General features: G+C 52.3%; 1 protein-coding gene across 1 annotated transcript; it reads left to right on the plus strand.

Annotated features, from left to right (window-relative positions):
* The first annotated feature begins 833 nt into the window (after positions 1–833).
* PLPP7 (phospholipid phosphatase 7 (inactive)) lies at positions 834–14439 on the plus strand. The gene is made up of 2 exons (XM_075112446.1): positions 834–1485; positions 13590–14439. Exons 1-2 carry the CDS (start codon positions 1038–1040, stop codon positions 13952–13954), a joined length of 813 nt encoding a protein of 270 aa, XP_074968547.1. The 5' UTR covers positions 834–1037; the 3' UTR covers positions 13955–14439.
* Positions 14440–14719: the final 280 nt, after the last annotated feature.

Below are 14719 nucleotides of genomic sequence, written 5' to 3' on the forward strand. Positions count from 1 at the left end.
CCCTGTCCTCTGCAAGAGGACTCCCCAGGGCCTGGCATGACCCTTCCTCCTCCCCGTCCCGCGATGCCCGCTCCCCTGGGGCCGGTACCTGTGCTGCTGATCACATCCGCAGCTCCGGGACGCAGGCACCACCTGCCACCCGCTTTCAGCATGGGATCTGCGATGCTGGATGACACGGCAGAAACATGTGCGCTATTGAGGCCACGCTCAGCGCTGGGGGCAGGGGGATGGGAATTCATTAGCGGTGCCGTGTCTCTTTCAATCAGGAGGCAGGTGATGCTTCTCCTTGGGTCCGGGGACGAGGTGAGTGATTTAAATCACTGCAGGGGTGCACCCTGAGCGGGGAGAGAGGATGGGGCTAGTGATATTTGAAAGGTATGCGTACGAGGGAGAGGAAGGTATTTAGGGTGCCCTAGACGGGGTGAGGTATTGCAGAACAGGCAAGTCGAGAAGATACCCAGGGAGAGTCCCTTGGGGGGAAGCTCCCGAGCAATGCCCAGCCTTGGAGCTCACAAAGCCAGGCGGCACAGCCACCGTAGGAGCAGTACCAGCTGCCATGGGGAGGGGGGGATGCCGTGATCTCCTCCAGCTCTGACTCTCTGATACTGAAATGTGACTTGTAGTGCAAAAAACTACATTTCCCAGTTTCCCTTGCGCCCCAGGGGAATAAGCAATTGGAAGATTTAAATAGACCAGGCCAGAAGCAACCAACCTTTGGCACAACTCTTTTCCCTCCTCTTCTTCCTATCTATTGGCTGTTTAACCTTTTTCCCTGGCACTGGAGTGGCTGTCAAGCCTGGCATTAATTTTCCTTCCAAGCTTGCTAGGCCCATGAAGTAAACAGCCATGTGCATTCCTTACTCTATATTTAACAGCTGCAGTCTGTGCTGGGGGCAACTGCAACAGAGGGGAACCTTTGTAGCTTCCCAAATTCACGGCTCGTGAGAGTGGGAGTGGGGGAAGCTTTCTGCAGGGAGAAGAGGGATTTCTCTCCTTCCCGGTATTTGCAAAGCAGGTTGCGTTAGAGAGAGACTGCAATGCCAGCATCCCAGCCACGGTCCAGGGCAAGAGACAGGAATGTCCTCAACAGGGCTGAGTTCCTCTCCCTGAATCAGCCCTTGAAAGGGAACCAGGAGAGCAGGAGCTCCGGCAGAAAGCAGAGCAGCCAGGCCGGGGCAGCCGGTGCCCAGAACAGCAACCCCAAGGAGCGGAGGCAGTCGCAGCAGCTGCCCGAAGAGGACTGCATGCAGCTCAACCCCTCCTTCAAGGGAATCGCCTTCAACTCCCTGCTGGCCATTGATATCTGCATGTCCAAGAGGCTGGGAGTGTGTGCCAACAGAGCCTCCTCCTGGGGTGGTGCCCGCTCCATGATTAACCTCCTGGGGATAACGGGGCACGGGATCCCCTGGATTGCAGGTACACTCATCTGCCTGGTGAAGAGCAGCACACTGGCAGGCCAGGAGGTCCTCATGAACCTTCTGCTAGGTGAGTGGCAAACCTCCCTCCCTGCTGGGAAAGCCCAGCCCTGGTCACAAGGGACAGCGGCACCGGGACTCCTCCTCTGACTGCTCCCAGCCACCAGTGTGGTCAGGAAGCAGGGACTGACCTTTAGGGTGAATGCTGCACTTATTGGCCATCTTGGTCCTGGGTACCACGGGTGATGGATGTAGCAAAAAGTTGTGTAAGAGGTATGGAGTAATCCTTGTAGCTGGTGACACCCACGGAGCCGGGGAAAGTCCCTGGTCCTGCATGGGAAAGGGTTGTCCAATCAGACCAAGGATGTGTCTTTGATGTGCAAGTGGAAACCAGCAGCGATGTCTCTTAATCTATGGTCATCTGCCTTGGTGGTTTGATGGGTTGGGGAAAACATAAAGATTTTAATATTTGATATCTGGTTCAATTCCTGAGAAAATCCTTGAGAAAAAAAGTTTTCCATCCCCTCGCCATCTTCACATCTCAGCCACCATGTGATGGAGTCCTGTCTCCCCTGCTGTGGTTTGATCTCGCATCCTCCTTCCCATGAGGACGTTTTTTGCTGCGGTCCCCACTTCCACGCACTAATTTGACGCAGAGGCTGCGCAGAGGGGCTGGGATATCTCTGGCTTTCCTGCTAGTCCTTTCTTTTGAGGTTGTTGGTGTCCCTGTTTCTGGCGGTTGAGAGGTGTTAAAGGCGTTGTCTTCTGAGTTGAGCAGGGCCCATCCCACCCTTGTGGACCAATGTCCCACCAGTGACCAGGCTGAGCTCTAGGTGTGACTTGCCTTAGAGCCTGGCCTCAACCCACCCTGGCTGCACCTACCTGAGGACCTTGCTCTTCTCTCTCTTCTGCCTTTGACGTGAGGCCATGTTATCGTGTTTTTCCTTGTGACTAGTTACTATCTCATCTGGCTGTGATCAGCCCAAGTGTTTCACCCTCCCCCAAAAAAGATGTGATTGGAGCTCCCGCTTTTGATTGGTAAGAGGAATCAAAAACACTGGATTTAGGCCTTTGCTTCTCAGGGAGTGTTTTGGAGGGGTGTTGGGACATTTTATTTCAGAGGCACCTCAGAAAAGGGACATCCTGTCTGCAGGGGCTGACTGTGATGCAATACATACTCTGCATCATGGCCCCAGTTCTTTTTTTTCATGAGTTCATCCTTTGGAGAGGGCAAAGATTGCACTGAACTGGCTTGAAAAGCACAGTGGTAGCTGCCTTTTCTCCCCTCTGCCTTTGAAAGAGACTGTCCTCGTGCTGTGACATCTAATGAAGGGAGGCCATCGCAGGGAAGAAGCCAGAATAGCATCGGGGTGATGCAGAGCCCGCCGACATCAGCAGTTCTTCCACGGGCTCCTCGGTGCGCTGGGTCAACCTCTCACTGAGAAAAGAAGCTCCATTTAAAAGGGCATGAGAATGAAATAGTAGGTGACTAACATCAACCAGCAAAGTTCCCAGATGTCTCTCGACCCGAGAGCCTGTGACGGTTTTGAAGCCTGAAAACTGACCTCTCTGAGTCCAAAATATTTGAGATCCTTTTAAAGAGATGATGCCACCTTTGGCTTACAAACAAGAAAGGTTTTCTTGCTCTTCTGTTGCCATGCGAGGAGGCCAAATTCAAAGCCACCTCTGGGTTGCATTGACTATCAGGTAGTCACTGGGAGGGCTCAGCCCCGCACCACTACCTGCATCTCCAGGTCTCCTGAGCTCAAATGTGGTGCCAGCTCAAATGGGGGCACAACTCAGGGGGTTTCTGAAGTCTTGCTTCCTTGCCTAGACACACTACTCCCATCCCTCTTCTTCACCTGCCAAGAAAGAAAATAGTTAAATTGTGTGAAGGACTAGTTCACAATGTGACTTGACAGGTCCGTAGGTCTGGTAGCCTCCAAAGAGCTCCACTTCGGAGTAGGCAACACTGACTGGTAGGACTGACCAAGGTGCCCTGAGCCTCCCTTGTCAGAGCTTCCTCAGCAGGACTTGTGTCACCCCACAGAGCAGATCTCTGCTGTGAGTGTGGCCTTGGTTTGATATTTAAGATTGCAGTCAGGAACTCGATGAGCATCCGAGTAGCTGCTGCCGTAATACCTGCATTGCTGATGGAGGAAGGAGTCTGGCTGGGGAGCTTGGGGCTGGTGGACCGAGACAGATCCCATGAGAAGTGGGGTCTCATGAGTAAATAGGAAGGGTATGGCACAACTGCTCCATCTGGCATCCTTGGTCCCTCTTGCTGCTGTTTTCCTGTGGATCAAATCCATCAGGAAGTGGTGTAAAGCCCTCCTGGGTAGGGACAGGTCAAAGGGAAGGGAACCTCCTGGTGCTTCCCTAGTCTCCTGGGAAGAGGGAAGTGGGGAAGTTGGGGTCATCTATGATACCCCTTCCTTACCTTCCCTGGCTCTCCTCCCTTCCCCCTGCTTGCTGAGTGTTTGATACATCAAGCAGAATTTCTGATGCAGTCTCTGGGCAGGGAGCCAGCCCATCATAGAGCACTTGTTTAGGATTTGCAATCAGGCTTTCAAGGCAAGGAGACAGGAGTCTGCTGAAATGGGACCAGGAACCTGGCAGAAGCACCACTGCAGATGGAGGAGGGGCACTTGCGCCTGAAGAGCTTTGCCAACACATGCGGGAGCATTTAGGGTGAGGGGGTCTGACCCTGGGATGCTCCATCCGTCCCAGCTGCAGATGTTGATTAGCAACCCCAAACAATGTTTTCCCTCCATGTTTGTCATCTGTGATGGAATTTATTGATTCTCCTCATTGTAAGCTTTCCCAGCAAATGCCAAACAGCCAGAGAAGCACGCTGTTACTGAAAAGATGGAAGAAATCAGATATCTATGCCCACTATAAAAATCCCTCTGCCAGAATGTGCTTTCAGGAAGACTATCTCAGCATTGCCAACCCTGGCTGTTGAAGAGTCAGGAAGAAAGTCTGCACCCCCCAGCCAAATCGAGAAAATCGTAATTCATGAAATGCCCCAGTTTTAGAGTTAATTTTATTTGTCTGCTGGTGTTGGAACTTCTAGGACCGTTCTCTGTAATCACAAGGATTTCATGAAAACTGAGGTGTTTAGAAAATCATTTGAACCTTGCAATTGGGCTTTCAGGGGGAAAACAGATATAAAACTTTCACTAAAATTCCCAGATCTGCTTCAGAACCAGACAGAAACTCTGTTAAACCCTGGGAGAAGCAGTATCTCGGTTTCTGGTTCTGATCCATCTGGTGAGGATGTGGATCCAAATTTAGTGATTCATTGACTGCAAAGCCAGCAAAGAACATTTGGATCATTGATCTAACCCACGGCAAAATACAGGCTCTAGCACATCCCTTAATTTATTTCTGTTCAATTTGTTAAGGGAAAAAAACGCAAACACTCAATCTGATGTACAGTTACAAGTGCGGGTGAACCTGTCAGGACCATTTCTGTATTACTGCAGTGGTAGGTAGTCTCACAAGTGCCTTGCTTTTAGTTTGACTCTTCCCTTCATTGCGTCTGCATACCCTTGTCTCTTCAGCTGAATAACTCCCTTAGCCAACATCTCTTCTGCCTTTCAATATTTTGGATAGCACTCAAGTAATTTTTTCACCTCCTATTTATTAAGCTAAACAGATCGATCTCGTTAGACTGATAGTCCTTCCAGGTCCAGGCACCTTCTTACTGTGATGGGGATGGAATATGGTCATCTCCCCACAGTGGTTACTCCGGTGAAGTCCACCTATTGTGTTTAGAGCCAAATCACCACCTTGTTTAGTTATCTGCAGTCCAGCTATGTGTCTTTGGTGTCAGAAGGTGTCTGTTTGATTAAACCTTGCACATAAAATACATATTTGTGCTCGGTTTGAAATACCAGCCATTAACTTGTTCTGCTTTGGTCATGGCTTTCTGAAATAGGAATTCAGACTAGGAGAAGAGAAATCCCTGGTTTTCTCTTTGCCTGCTGTCTCAGTGACACAGGTCTCAGTCCTCATCCATCACCAGCTGGCTCTACATCCCACTTCCGAGGGGCGCATTGGCTCTTTGGTGCTGTCACTAAGCATTTATTGCCATCAAGTAAAGCAGTGCCGCAGGGTGCGGACGTATCATCGCGAGCAGCGTGTCAGGCTGAGGATGGGTGGCTTACCACAGGAGAAGGAAAGGAGGGGAGCCCAAGGCCACCTCTTCACCCCTGAAGGTCAGCAAGAAGGCAGTTCTTGCTCTCTCCAGCCTTCTCCCTGAATACTGACCTAGCTTTAGTCTGACTGGGAACCAAGCCACAATATTCTGAGACATAGTCCCCTGCAGAGCTGTGACTTTATCCTGAGCCATATATATATTTATTAAAAAAACCCCAAACAACCAACAACAACAAAAGCACCATATATATGGCCAGGACTCTGCAGTCCCACCCCAGCAGCTTTCAAGCAAGACCAGACTGGCAGGAAAATGGTGGGTTAGGAAGGAAAGAGAGCGAGAAACACCTTCACCAGGCCCCTTGAGACCCTGCTGACCCTGCTCTAACAATACAGAGGTACTTCAGGTATTGTCATGCTTTTCTTTGGAGTCCTTGTGGTGAAAATCCAGCTAGTACAGCCCATTGCTGGTAAAGGTCATTGAGTAGATTAAATGCCCGGGCAGTACAGACAAGCTCATCCTGTCGAGCCTCAGGGCTCGGCAGCCCAGACCCAGCAGAGAGGCTGGGGAGTTGCATGGCAGATGGATCAGTCGTATGCAGCAGAGCTTGCTAAGCCAAGAGCCCCAGAGATGGTTTGGGGCCAGATGTGTCTATTTTTTCCCCTTTCATTTTCGCACTGTGAGGCTGGGGATTTTCTGAGCTAGACAGGGCAGATGATGGTTCAGGAGGGAAGGGGAGAGCAGCTCAGGAGCTGGCACCCTGTGTGAACCATGCCCTCCTTGTAAAACCTGGCACACGAGGAGGTTCAGCCCCTGTTCTGCTCCCCTCCCAGCCTTGCCAGTGCCCACTGAGATCTCAGCAAGTTTGCAGCACATCTGCTCAGCAAGGTGGAAATGTCTAAATGTCAAGTAACCCAACATGACTGACCCATGGTGGGTACCAGGCAGAGGGAACAATGCAGATGCCCACTCCCTGCATCCAACATCCAGACACACATCCAGCCTGGCATTAAATATTCCTCTTCATCACATCAGGCTGCTAATTTGCCTCCTGTTGTGGTGCCCGGATACAGCAGTTAAAGTCCCTGGTCCTTCCCTGTCATCCCTTCACAGCTGATAAGCTCAGGCACTTCTGAACAGCAAGTGATACCCAGCTCTCCTGGCTTCCCTGCCCCCCTTCCCTTCCTCGCCTGCTTCCTCTATAGAAAATGTGATACTGTTCACTGCAGGGCAGGCTTGCAAGTCTGCAGTGTCCCTTCAGATAAAGGACAGTCAGTGACAGGCTGGGACCCATTTGGCTGGGGCTGGAGCAGGCGGGGGGGTATTTCCAGGGACCGGCATAGGGTCTCTACCAGACCCATGCTCTGATCAGCCCCTTGGTACCAGGCAGCATCGAGGAGCTCAGGTCCAGGCCGGCTGCGTGGTGCTGAGCACGCTGCAAGCCCTGCAGCCATCAGCGTGCAGCCCTTGGGGAAACTGCAGTAAGCTGAAATCCAACCCTCGCGCAGAGCGAGCAGGCAAAATGTTCCAGAGCCTGAATGCAGAGTGAAAGAGAAAAGAACTGCGAGGGTTGTTGAATGGGAAGAGGGGGAATAAACATGGGAAATGAGTCATCCTTGTGTCTGTCACTTCGGGAACAGCTTCCCGGTGCCCCTGCCTGGAGCTCAGAGGGGACAGTAGCTGTTTCACTAAGGCAGAGCCAGCCCTGCCAGAGAAGCTGAGCCAGGCAATGGCCCGAAGGGAGATCCTGAAGAAACGGGTGAGTGTGTTTGCCTCTAACACGCCTTGACAGGAGCAGTGGCTGGGAAGAGGGAAGTGGAGGAGCGTTGGGCAGCGAGGTGAGTCGCTGGGAGGAACGGTGGGCAGGGAGGGCTCATCGGGTATCCTGCTCCAGGCTAGGCTTGGTGGAGGATGGGAACGGGAGAGAGGAATCAGATGAACTGTCTCTTTTTTCTCCCCTTGGAAGAAAGCGTCGTGTTTTCACTTGGGACGCAGTTCTGGTCTCACTCTCCATTTCCATCTGTACAGGGATGCAGACATACGTGATCTGGGTCTAACACGCTGTGAGATGTGGTGGTTGGAAGCCCTCTGAGCACCACAAAATCAGCCCCAATTTTTTTTTTTTTATCATTTGCCTTATTGAAGGCAGCTGGGTATAAACACAAGCCTAAGCAGTGCTGAGCCCAAGCAAGGAGCCCAGCCTTTGTGGGCTAGGAGATGCTGTTGGTCCCAGCCCAAGGCAGTTTTCTTTCTCCAGCTCATCCCGTACGGTGCCGTCGTGCTTGTGTGTTGCAGCACTTGGTTCTGGGATGCGTTGATGCTACCTGCACTGCTGCCACAGCGTACAGGGGCATCGCAAGCTGTCGGAGCCCTTCTGGGAGGCAGTTAAGATGTCTTGGGGGCTGCTTAGCTCGTTTTCCCCACCAGCATGAGCCCTTCCCTCTGTGCTCACTCTCTCAGCTGCATCTCGTCCCCAGGCCCTGCGGACCCCCAGCAAGGCAGCCCCACTCAGTAACTGATGCTGAGATTCAAATTGCCCAGCTCCCAGGGGCACAGTATTTCCAAGGGGGGAACTCCAGGCAGCCTGTGTTTGCACTCAGGGCTGTTTCTCATCATCTAGGATGTAGTGGGTCTATTTTTAGTTGTTGGGGTTTTTTTTAAATTAATTGCACAATGCTGCTTTCCAACGTTTTTTCACCTCCCCATGGCCACTTACCCCACTCTGCTGCTTGTTCAGCCAAAAAAATAACCTCCCCCCAAAACGCCACAGTGCCTGATTCATTGGTTCTTCAATGTGTCATGCCATCTGTGTCTTTTGTCAGCTCTTACACCTAATAGTACCACATTTGGGGAAGAAAATGGAGTGGAGGAGTTCACTTCCAGAGTAGTGGAGCTCTTCCAGCTGCCAGCAGCTCCGCTGGAGAGAGGGTGAAGACTCTTTTGAAACCTGCATCTTTCCTTAATGTCAACTAGTCAAGGCTGCAAATGGCTCATTTTCCAGGTCAGGAAGCCTAATGCCTGTGGGAGATTTGGGAAGTTGAGAAGCAGTAGGATGGGGCATGTAAGTAAAAAAGAAAAAAAGAAAATAATGAAAAAAACTATTAATTCTAATTGTGGAACAAAAAGAGCTGTTTCCTGGGAATGGTGATATTTGTCCAGGGTTCACTCCTGCGTGAGGCTGGCTAATCTGGGAAATACAGGACCTTCAAAGCCAGCCTTGGCCCTACACGTGGCCTCGGCAGCTGGGGCGGGGAGCACATGCCATCTCAGCAGGGTTGGCGTGGCCTCCAGCACGGCGGGACCCGGGTCAGAGCAGGCTGCAGGCTCGGAAGCCCAGGCAATGAGTTATTGCCTGCTTGGCTCTGCTTTAAAACAGTGCTGGGGCTGGTCAGAGGAGCTTGTCCAATGCACATCTGCTGCCATGCTTGGTGCCACCTGAGCTCACGGGATGGGCTCACTCTTCGCTCCTGGGCATTTGCCTCCCCCTTTTCCTTTCCCCACGTGCTCTGCCATGGCACGGGGAGGCTGAGTCCAGCTTGTGACACTGTTTCTGATCCCAGTCTCACAGGCTGGGCTCTGGAGAGCTGCCTTGTCTCATCCAAGCAGCCCCATGTGTGCGAAGTCATGTGAATCACGGCTGCAGGAGCAGACAAGGCCAAGGGCTTTTTTGGCTTTCTGCTCTTTTCCTGCCCGCCCTGTCCCTAGCACTGCACCCAGGTTGATTTTTAGCTGCAGTTTTGATAAAATGTTTATATAAACATCTCAGCTGGAAGCTGCCTCTGTCCCTGGAGGTGCTGCCTGGCTCCGACCTGGGGCAGGCAATGCCTCTGAGGGTGCTCTCCCCATCCTCAGCCTCTCTCAGCCCCCTCCCCATAAGGGACGGCAGCAGAGATGACCCCTCAGGCACTGGGACAGAAAGTACCTTACAGTGACAAGGGATGCCCAACTGTTTCAACTTCCCTTCCCCTTCCCAAACCAGATTTGGGGTTTGGCTTGCTTCTGCTGCAGCAATGCTTCAGGTTCGTCCTTGTGCCCTGCCTGCACTGGGCTCGCCTCTCCACTCTTAATGGGCTCCTAACATTTGGTGGTAGGAGCAAGGCAGATAATTGTTTTCCTTTTCTTATTAATAGATATAAAACGTCTGCCCAGGGGGCTCACTTTCAGCTCATTTACTGTGCATCTGATGCCAGATGTTGGCTATTTACAATACCAAGGTGATCTCTGATGCTAAAATTGTCGCAGGCAGACAAGACTTGCTCTTTGGGTTTGTGCTTTAAGGAATTTTTAGATGTTAATAGAGCTTTTTGCAATCAGATGGTTTTGCAGTGAAATCTGAAAGATTGTTTCCCTTAACAGCCAGGTCAAAGGGGAAATTCTGGACTGGGCAAGAGTTAATCCTTCCTTTGCTTTTTTAAATCCAGTGCTGCCTGTGTTTGAAATCCAATGCTACCTGGATCTGGGGGAAGGGCATGAAGAAAAAAATGCTTAAAATTATAATTTCTTGGTCCTCGCATCTCACCCCTTGGTCAGGTGGCACACTGCCATCTCTGCCATGCCTCTGACAGCCCCGTCCGTCTCCAGAGAGCAGCGTTGTGTGAGTGCAGGACGGTAAATCAGCTGCAGGCTCCCCTCTGCTGTCTCTCCCAGGGCTATATTTCCTCCAGCCTTCAGCCCCGTCGGCCTGAAGGAATCGCATGCGTCTGCGTTAGGGACAAGGGAAGGGCAGACCGAAGGTGACGATGCTGGTTTGCAGGTGGCTGGGGCTGCGCTGGCGGGTGCAAGGCTAAGGGGCTTCGGCTGCGCGCGCTTCGGTAGCCAGCAGGCACCTTTCCCAGTGCAGAGACACCCACCTGCAGCTGGACCCACCAAGGATGCCTATGAGAAAGTTAACCCCTTAGCTGCGTAATGCTGGCGCGGGTGTGCCCAGCTGAGGAGGGAGGGTTTGGTTTGCATTGAGCTGAAACAGTGGAGGGGAAAATAGCAAGAGAACCGAAGTCGGAGCAGGTATGCAGGTCAGGGAAGTGCAAGGGAATAGAGCTGGGGCTGGGGCTGCTGAGCAGCAGCACCGTCTGTATCTGTTTCTGAAGGATGGGCCGTTGGCAGCACTGTCGGCAGCAGTGCTCCGTGCTGATTCACTCTGGCAGTGCCTGGCCGCCAGCAGCAGCAGCAGCAGCAGGCGGAGAGGGCAGGGGCGCAGCACGGCTCCCCGGGGCTTTGCAGGGGCTCTGCTGAGACCCAGAGCTGGCTGAGGGCAGTGGGACGCCCTGTGCCCGGGGGCCGGGGCAGGGCAGGCTGCTGGGGCTGGTTCATAGAGAAGTTGCTTCATGGAAGGAACAGAAAGTGCAGGGGGAAGTGACAGAAAAAGCACCAGACAGAGAAATCTTGGGGTTTTTTGTGGTTCTTTTTAATGGCAAATTAACCCCCATTTTTAATGCTGTCATGCCTTCAGATCTTGAAATGTGGGCAAACGAGGTTTTCTGCTTTCAGTGCATCATTTGACGAAAATCAAACCTAGCAGTACTGAAGGCCCATTTTATTCATCTTCTGAATGAAAGGATTATTAAAACAGCTCTTTGGCTTGTTCTCCATGCTCTGAACCCCTCCTTGCGCACAGGCCTGCATCCCTCAAGTTGCCCTGCCATCACCTTTGACCAGAAAAAAATCTTGTAAGAGCAAAATACTGATGGGCAATGGTGAACACCACGCATCACTAAAGCACATGACATTTGTGCTGCTGATCTACGGGCGGGTTTGGTGGGCAATGGTCTGTAGTGGGTGTATTGAACACCATGGGAGACACTGGGGATCTTTCAGGGTGCCCAGACTGGTTCCTGAGTCCTGGCTGGGCTCCTTGACAATGCAATAAGCTGCTGACTTCAGCAGAAGAAACTTGGGCCAGAGTCTTCTCTTGGCAGCAGTGGTGCATCATCTCTCTGAAATGAATGTGCGAGTCTGGGCTCCTGAGATTGTGTTGCAGAGCTTCGGCTCTCGCCCAGCTCTTGTCCAGGGTGAGATGGGACTGATGGGCAATGCAGCTGATAAGCGCTGAAAATTGGCTCCTGAAGCACTTTGCTGAATCAGGGCATGGGGCTCACCGTGGTGGGGTGGGGAGCTGGGCTGAGGGTGATATAGGAAGCCCAGTGCGAGCAGAGCCCCGCAATGGCCAGGCAGCCCCAGTGCTTCGTTACCCTCGGCGGCTGCGAGCAGTGCTGACAGCATTCGGCCTGAACAGAAAGCCGCCATGAGTGGCTGCTCCAGGGCTCTGCAGCCTGTGTTTGAAATTCCCCTCTCCTTTTCTGCCTCCCGGCCAGCCCCTTAAAATAGTATCAGCAAATCTTAAAGTGCAGAGAACTGCTCTGCTCAAACAGCATTAGGTTCCCCCGCCGCGCGCTGCAGCCCTCCCCCTGCTCTCTCCCCATCTGCCGGTCCCATCGGGGAGGCTCTGTGCAGAGCTCCCGGCTTTCCGTGTCTTCCTATGCCCATTGCTACTGCTACAGGGCCAGTGTTGTGACCAGCCTCCTTGCACCCCTCTGCCACCTGGAGCCTCACCACCTTGCCTAGATGCCACCTGTGAACCTTTCCTTCATGTCAGCCTCCTGCTTATTGTTGTGTTTAAGCTGGCATCCCACTGCTGCCTGTGCTGCCATTCCCGCTAGTGAGGAGCTGGTGCCCAGGCCTTTTCCTCTGCTCCATCTGCCCTCCACAGCTCTGAGAGCTCAGGAGAGGCTCAGGCAGGACCTGGTGGGTAGGAGGTCCTGCTGTCCACCATCCTCATGCGAGATGCCCTGCAGATGGGGAAGAAAAATAGCCCTCCCTTAAGGAGAGAGTTTGGCCAGGATAAATATCAGGTCCTTCCCAAAGCGATGCGGGGGGGCTGGCTGTGCAGGGGTGGCACACTGCGGGAGGTGGGCGAGCACAGCTCCTCGCTTCCCAGCTCCTGCCAGGTGCCAAGCAGGCAGGAGGAGCCGCCTGCCTCCGATGTGCCGTCTCATTTCCCATCCCCGCCGCCGCCACACTCCCATCCATCCTCCTGAAACCTTGTCAGCTCGCAAGGAACGGTCTTTGTCAGGGCCCTGGGAACCAGGCAACTAGCCCCTCACATTCCTGCTGAGGGAGCAGGCTGTGCTCATGATGGTATGTATTTCCTTGTCATGGCTGCGAGGAGCTGAAATCAGCACTCTGACTAATTAGGAGGGCTGGGGAAAAGCAGATGAGGGTATTAAAGAAAAATAAAATCGATTCTAGGAAATAGAAAAGACAGTACCTGTTGGCTGGGGCAAAGGGAGTGGGATGAAGAGCAGGAGGATAAAGACAAGTGCTGGTGGGTTTCACTCCTGAAGCAGTTAGGGAAGGAAGGTGATTTGGTGTTGATACCTGTGGCAGGAGACCTTTTTCATAATTGTATGGCTTTCCCTTTGGCTTACTGTCTCTTAATGCTCAGTGAAATCTGCCGGCACAGTGCAGGCCCGCTGGCTGGGTCTGGGCAGGAGGGAGGTGGTGGGCTTGGGAGAGGACAAAGGACAACACCAGAAAGTGCTGAGGCACCTTTCCTCCCCCTGACTGCTCACTGCACCTGGTCACCCCGGCACAGATCCACCCCAGGCAGGGATACATCCTTACTGCGTGAGGTTTCTAAAGCGTGGGGTGGAGGACAGAAACAGAGACACCCAACCCGGTGGTTTGAGGGCCAAAAGAGTTTTAATTTTAGCTTTGCCAGTTGCTCTCTTCCTCCCCAGGCGGGTCGCTTGCCTCTGCAGTTTGGGTTTCTCCTCTGTGAGATGGTGATAATGGTACTTGCCTTCTCCATGGGTGAACTGGGAGGGTTAATTAACGTTTGGGTGGTGATCTGAGGATGAGGGGGGTTGCATGCAGCGGAACTGTGGACACCTGGCTAGAACTGAATCCAAACCTTTATTTAAAGACAGCAACAGTCCTTGAATGTTCTGCCTTGAAAATTGCCCTCGACTCTGCTTCTGTCTGTGACCTTTCCCTCCTCGTCTCTCCTTTTGTAGCCCTGCTCCTGGACATCATGATTGTGGCTGGTTTGCAGAAGCTGGCTAAGCGGAAGGGCCCGTATGACGTCAACCCTGGCTTGTTGGACTACCTGACCATGGACACCTACGCGTTTCCAGCCGGGCACGCCAGCCGAGCGGCCATGCTCTCCAAGTTCTTCCTCAACCACCTGGTCTTGGCCATCCCTCTCCGGATCCTGCTGGTCCTCTGGGCCCTCTGTGTGGGCTTTTCCCGTGTCATGATCGGACGGCACCACATCACAGATGTCCTGTCTGGCTTTGCCTTTGGCTACTTACAGTTCAGGCTGGTGGAGTTGATATGGATGTCTTCCAACACGTGTCAGATGCTGATATCCATCTGGTGAACATGGGGGACTTGATGCCTTTCCACTGGAAACTAGCAGATACTTTAAGAGTCTCCCTCCCAATATTTTCTACATGTTGTTTGCTGGAAGCAGTTGTAACTTCCATGAGTAGTGGCGTTTTTTAATGTTGCTTCCCCACCTAAAAAAAAATGTTTCTTGCAATGGATTGGGTTTTAGCAATCAAGGGCCATACCTGCGTTTTGGCCATATTCTCAAACTGTGTTTGGACAGCAATCTAATTAAGCTTTATGGGTGAGAGACATGAGCAACACGTCTGCCTAGTGTGGGTGGTTCACATCATCACCTTGATATGTCCTCAGGATGGGCAGCGCCTGAGAGCTTCCTGAGAATACGTTCGTTACCTTTTTTGAGGCTAAATGATTTTGGCCACGATGCTTTTTCTTTTTGTAAGCCCAGCAGTTTTGTCTTGTACAGAGTCAGGAGGCTGCCGGCACTTCACAGATAATAAATAATCATAAAAATCCTGCCCTGTTTGGTTCTTATCATGAGGGAAGGGACAAAAGTCAGCTCAGTGTAGCTTTGAGATATGTGTTCAACGTGGAGCAGGTCCTGCAGTCTTGCTGACCGGGGGGATGCAAGCGATCGCTTAAATGGTTTGCTTTGGATGGGGTGGGCCTGGATGGGTGCTCAGGCTGCCAAAGGTGGCATGCTGAAGCTGGCTTTTCAACTGCTGTTCAAATCTCTGCTCTGTGAGGGCGTATGAGGGGTTTTTGGTCTGGTACAGGACAAATACAAGTTACCCAT

Source organism: Phalacrocorax aristotelis, chromosome 17 (assembly GCF_949628215.1).
Source record: "Phalacrocorax aristotelis chromosome 17, bGulAri2.1, whole genome shotgun sequence".
Classification (NCBI taxonomy): domain Eukaryota; kingdom Metazoa; phylum Chordata; class Aves; order Suliformes; family Phalacrocoracidae; genus Phalacrocorax; species Phalacrocorax aristotelis.

What these genes read in the sequence shown, in the direction of transcription:
- PLPP7 (XM_075112446.1), top strand. Translation starts at nt 1,038, where the DNA reads ATGCCAGCATCCCAGCCACGGTCCAGGGCAAGAGACAGGAATGTCCTC. An exon ending in CCTCATGAACCTTCTGCTAG is followed by an intron (nt 1,486 to 13,589) that starts GTGAGTGGCAAA and finishes CTCCTTTTGTAG; the next exon opens with CCCTGCTCCTGGACATCATG.